Below are 5,857 nucleotides of genomic sequence, written 5' to 3'. Positions count from 1 at the left end.
AGTGTTAGTTTTGCACAATTCAATGAGAGTGTCAAATCCGTCGACGGGTTCAATAGAGCATTTCGTGCTAGTTTGTGGTGCATTTTTGAGTGATGTATGGTGCATTTTTGAGTGCTCTGTGGTACATTTTCTAATGCTTTGTGGTGCATTTTGAGTGATGCGTGGTGCATTTAACGGGGTGTCAAACCCATCAGCGAGTTCAATAAACCCATCAACAGGTTCAATAGACCCATCAACAGATATATTACGTGCTATTATGTGGTGCATTTTTTTAGTATTCTATGGTGCATATTTTTGAGTGATACATGGTGTGCTAAGCTATTGGCCATTTTTGAGTTATACATGGTGTGTTAAGCTATTGGCCGTCGTTGGATGACAATCGGACATTGACCGCATATGAGCAGAATTCTATATATATATATATATATATATATATATATTCCATCAGAAAAGGTGCAGTGACAAATATTCACAGAGTCCGGTGCGGAGTATAGTTTTATGATGTGAAGTGAATGAGAGTAGCAAGAGAAGCATGATGTTAAAGAATTCATGGCGCTTTGCATTGTACATGTGATGTAGTTTGTAGAGATGGATCTATCTATGTTTCACCTACGCCGCTAAATGTTCGTTCAAAATCAAGCAAGTATGCATCCGTAACAAACTGAAACATTCATTCATTTGATGCTTCTTTCTTTGGACTTTGGAGGCTCAAGCTGGCAACTCGAGTTTTGTGTTATTTTTCCAGCTGCATCCATCATAGTAGGTATGAGCAGTAGATTCAAATGCAGTTTATGAAAACACCAGATGCAATTAAAGCCTTACCTTTGGAAGTAATAATAGAAGAAATCAGCATAAAGCAATGTCTGAACAAGTCCTGATATCCAAGCTGCATTTGATGGATGGATCATCAATAACAAAACAGCGTTACACATACATACATACATTTTCATATAAACAATTGAAACTGAATATGATGGTGGGGACTGGGGAGTAAGTGCATAAACCACATACTTATCCAATGGACATAATGAGGCTCCGTGAAGTAGCGATAAATCCAGTTTAAAATGTACAAGGCACGATACGCACTGCAATTACAACAGGAAAAGAAAACATGCATTAAATTTAACTACTCTGTATTCAATAATTCGATAATTTCATTAAAAATAAAACCAAAAAGAAAAAGTAAGCGAGCAATACGCACGGTAAGGAGGTAGAATATGAAAATAAGATGGTGAAAAACAAGGTGTAAAGTTATGTTTAGAGTCCTGAGTCAAAGACCCACAAACCCAAAATGTCACTTGCAGGCTTACAGCAATATTCTAGTATCCTGCTATCCTCAACATCAAGGGATAGGGTGCCTCATTATATTAAGAATAGCTGTATTAGTAATACCTGTAAACTACAAGATTTTCAGATCATACCACAAGAAGAATGTAAGATGCACCCCTACTTTATTGGCTCTTATGATTCTAATAACTAGTATTTAGTATGCGCTATGCGCAACAAAAAATCAATGTGCAATATTAGTACTCTATATTAAAATCTTATATTTCTTTAGATTTAGTTATTTATAATATTGTACAACAACAATAATAATAATAATAATAATAAAAATAATAATACTGTAAACCATTTTTATAAATTTGATATTTATATTTTAAGAAAATATATGGTGAATGCATGTACATGGCAACAATAGTTGGAAAAGATAACGGAAGTTGTAATGTTAGGCGTATTTTTGACTAAAATATTGTATATTACAACTCTTATAGCATAATGTATTAAAAAAAAAACGTAACGGAAAAAACAGACATAAATGAAGGGTAAATCTTCATTCACACTTATTAATTTTTAGATTAGTTAAAGATAGTCTACACTGAATGTTTGATGTTGAATCATTAAGCAAAAACATCTTACAATATTCAGATTAGTATAATTATCGACACAATACATATGTCTTGAACTCTTTACATTGGTGAAAAATATGTTCACAACCCCCCATCCCATATATATAAAAAAAAAAATTTTTAAAAAAAAAAATTTTTAAAAAAAAAAACATCCTAAAAACGAAAAGCATTCATGTTAAAATGAGTGCTTTATTGAGAGCATTAAAGTTGAAGATTAAGGAGAACATTGTTATAGGTGTTGACTGATATAATCAAGAATCAGAACTCACCCCAAGAGTAAAACGTATTGGCCAGTTAAGTTGTCAATATTTCTTGTCCTCTGCAACAAGACCAGCTGAGGCAGGATGGCAACAGCTTCCAAATAAATAGAGAAGGTCCACATAACCTAGTAAATCATATGACATCTATACTTTATTATGAAAACAAATGAAAGATGGAATGTACACAACACCACATTTATATGTAATAGTGTGCGATATAATTTTGTATTACAAGTGTGTTTTGAGAATTTGAACACAATACCCATCAAAACTTTATTGAAGAAAGCATATAATCTATCCTTAAAGGAGCATGGGAATACCTCTTTGAAGGTAAACTTCTCATTTATGAACAGCGCCAAAAGTAAACATGGGAGGATTAGGAAAAGGTGGCGAAAAGTATCTTGGTCTTTGTCATATGATCTCCGAACAATTTTGTGACGCCTAATGTACCACACAATTGAGAAAGAGCTTCCTAAGAATATCAGTTTCATTACAGTATTATAGAGAGAGACATAGTCTGTGAATATATCCAAGTAGCGAGCAGCAAAAACCATAGCATACAATTCTTGTGTCTTTAGAGAAACACCTGCACATCACAAGGTATTCAATATTAAATAACATGCTAAGAGGCTGGAAATTGCTTTATAAATTTATGCATAGTTACAATATCCTCAAGAAACAGAACAATTTTAACCACATAGAGCAAACTTCCAGCACCCTCAATTTACCTTGCCACAACTAATCATCAATTTGTGTCCAGCACAGGTAAAATAAAAACTTGACTCAATATAATCTTTTTTCTTATAGCATGTTTATAATCATGATGCGCTACAACATTAAAACTAGAACTAAATCTTCATACTAGATTTACTGTGAAAGATATGTTTACTGAACCTGGAAATCTTGCACCAAATTGGTTCAATTGAGTTCTACTACTAAACCCTGATGTAGTCGCATTACACATTTACCCATAAGCTCTATCTAAGATAGCAAAATCTGTCCAAATAATATGGAACTAGTACTCTCACTGCATCTTGCAGTCTTCCAATGGGTCATGTTTCAGCCACATTTACATCTATTAGTCAATTTATACAGAACTCCCAACCCAACAAAAAGCACAGTGCTAACTCTAAAATGAAAATTCAAAAGCATCAAGCCCACAATTCATAACGACAAAACTAGAAAGATGAACATCAACAGCAATCAACAAAAACACAACCCCCCCCCCCCCCCAAGCTCAACAGCTATAAAAACACCCCAACAGAAATCCGCATCATTAGGCTCATCAATATCTCACAAACCAGATTCGACAAATGAAGAAACCTATGCATAGAACATACAAATTCGCGAAAGGTTCTAGAATGTGGATCTAAAAAAAAAAAAAAAAACATACCGGCACAAGATTTGATGGTATGGATCTTGAGAAGCAAAACCAACACGCTGGCCAAATGGGTCATGTCCCCTGCTAATCTGAATATATTCATCTTACCGTTCTGAAAACCCCTCTTCGGCTCTTTCACCTCGCTGGATCGACCAGAAAAATGCCCAGAAACGTCTTGTTCTGAACCAGATCTCGGTAGATCCAAGCAACACTTCCAAATATTGAAATAAAATAAAATAAAAACTTGCGTGTCTTGTCCAATCAAATCGTTGTTCGAGATCTGAAATGAGATAGACAAAATTGGTAAATTTACAAAACTTATAATGGCATGTTTGGTTGGATATAGTTTGGGGGTAAATTGCAATTCAGTAAATTTTCAAACTACAGTGTTTGGTTGGAGCGAATTGCAATTTCGCAGAATTGCAATTCCCTTCGAATGATGCCCCATGAATTGCAATTCGATGGAAAGGAAGGGTAATTTGTTGGTGTAAAGACAATTTTGTCCCTCCTCTTATACTCTTTGTCTTTTTTTTTTTCTTTTTTTTTAAATTTATTATTATTATTATTATTATTTCAATGAATTATTATTATTATTATTATTATTACTACTACTATTACTACAACATCTACCACAGCATAAGGGCATTTTAGTCATTTTGTCGCTTCTTACCTTTCAATTTCATGTACTCCTATTTCTACATACCAAACACTGTAATTTCAATTCCTACTTTATTCATTGAATTGTAATTCCACTGAATTACAATACTTTTCCCCCCTAATTCCCTACTCCCAACCAAATGCCATGTAAAAGTGTACCAAAGTTAATGATTGATTTATGTTTATTTACGGAGTATATGTTTAATAAGGGTGTGTTTGGAAAGCAGGAAAATGACTTCTAAAAAATGTTTTCTGAAATCATTTTTCGGAAAATGAGTTCATTTTCGGTGTTTGAATGTACTAAAACTATCTGTGTGTGTTTGTTTCATTTTTCGGAAGATGAGTGGAAAATGAGTAGAAATGTATAATTATATATTTTTATATTTTGAATAAAATATAAAAATATATAAACTAATAATATTTATTAGAAATTACAAATAATTTTTTTTTTTTACAAAAAAAGATCGCACGAAGCCATTTGCCATTTTCGGAAAATGACTTCCGAATTTTTTGTCGGGAAGTCATTTTCCATGGTCAATGGAAAATGTTTTCCGTTGACCACATTTTCCGGATGTTGCCAAAAATCAAAAGCCCGGAAAATGATTTTCGGAAATCATTTTCCGGGTTACCGAACACACCCTAAGTTATATATTGCAGTACAAAATATTATATTATTATTTTAATAAATAATATTATTCATATATCATTTGATGGTTTTGTTGAGACTGGTTCATCATAAATTGAGTATTTCAGTAAAGAATAGTGGCAGGAAAATATATGGGTCGAATATAGGTATTGTATTGCTAAGAATTGTTCTCATTTTTCGTATATGAGGGGTCCATTTATACATATTTTGGGCCTAAAGCCCTACAAGGAATAAGAATCATGGACTACTTGAGAGTTCCTATTATATTATAAATAAGCCCTAATCTTGCTAATATTACAAATGCTAAGTTCAATCCTTATCGAACTCTTTAGTAGCTCTGCGCTAGGTCTCCTTCTTGGGCCTTCTCGATCCAGTTGCTCTCTTGGGCCGGTCCATGTGGCCCAAGCCTAGTGTATTGTGTTGGTCCCAAGGGGATGGGGTACAAGTCTAGAGGGGGGGGGGGTGAATAGACTTGTATAAGATTTTGCAAATCTTTTCGACCTCTCGTGTGTATTGAACTTAGGATGTTTAGGTTCGATACCTCACGAGGTGAAGACAAAGTTTTATGCGCAGCGGAAATGTTATCCCCTTTTAGTTAGCACGAGTTTTAGTTAGTTCGAGAGGTGTGATTATATGCAGTGCAATCGAGAAGTTAGCGAGAGATGAAAACAGTAAGTAAATGCAAGAGAGATTTTTAAGTGGTTCGGCCAACCCGCCTACGTCCACTCTTCTTCCAGAAACTCCCTGGAAGGATTGCACTAAAAACTTTCCTTATTTAGTACAATATCGAGCGCTTGAGCTTTGATCACGAAGCCCGCCTCAAGCCTCAGGTTTTTCGCCCCGCTTCTCGTTACTCCACCTCTCGAGCACTTGACCTTTGATCACCAAGCCCGCGTCAAGCCTCAGGTTTCTTTCGCTCGGACAGCAGCCAGGATACTCCACCTCCCTTGCTTAATCCAAAGCAAGACGTTGTTGATAGTCACAGTTGAATGTAACAATCTCCAAT

The 5,857-nt window shown here is 34.7% G+C and overlaps 1 protein-coding gene across 1 annotated transcript; it reads right to left on the bottom strand.

The window, feature by feature from the left end:
- Positions 1-466: 466 nt before the first annotated feature.
- Positions 467-3,841, bottom strand: LOC116015373 (ER lumen protein-retaining receptor). The gene is made up of 6 exons (XM_031255415.1): positions 3,561-3,841; positions 2,488-2,753; positions 2,177-2,292; positions 1,012-1,085; positions 823-886; positions 467-745 (listed from the first exon to the last, which is right to left on the bottom strand). The coding sequence occupies exons 1-6, from the start codon at positions 3,649-3,651 to the stop codon at positions 709-711; spliced, it is 648 nt and encodes a 215-aa protein (XP_031111275.1). The 5' UTR covers positions 3,652-3,841; the 3' UTR covers positions 467-708.
- Positions 3,842-5,857: the final 2,016 nt, after the last annotated feature.

This window comes from Ipomoea triloba, chromosome 4 (genome assembly GCF_003576645.1).
Source record: "Ipomoea triloba cultivar NCNSP0323 chromosome 4, ASM357664v1".
Lineage (NCBI taxonomy): Eukaryota > Viridiplantae > Streptophyta > Magnoliopsida > Solanales > Convolvulaceae > Ipomoea > Ipomoea triloba.
Note: the sequence above shows the minus strand (reverse complement) of the source record. Positions and strands in the feature narration are given on the sequence as shown.

Coding starts and splice junctions, on each gene's coding strand:
- LOC116015373 (XM_031255415.1), bottom strand. CDS start 3,651: ATGAATATATTCAGATTAGCAGGGGACATGACCCATTTGGCCAGCGTG. Junction 2,754..3,560: donor TACCATCAAATCTTGTGCCG/GTATGTTTTTTT, acceptor TGTGATGTGCAG/GTGTTTCTCTAAAGACACAA. Junction 746..822: donor TTCTATTATTACTTCCAAAG/GTAAGGCTTTAA, acceptor TGATGGATGCAG/CTGGAAAAATAACACAAAAC.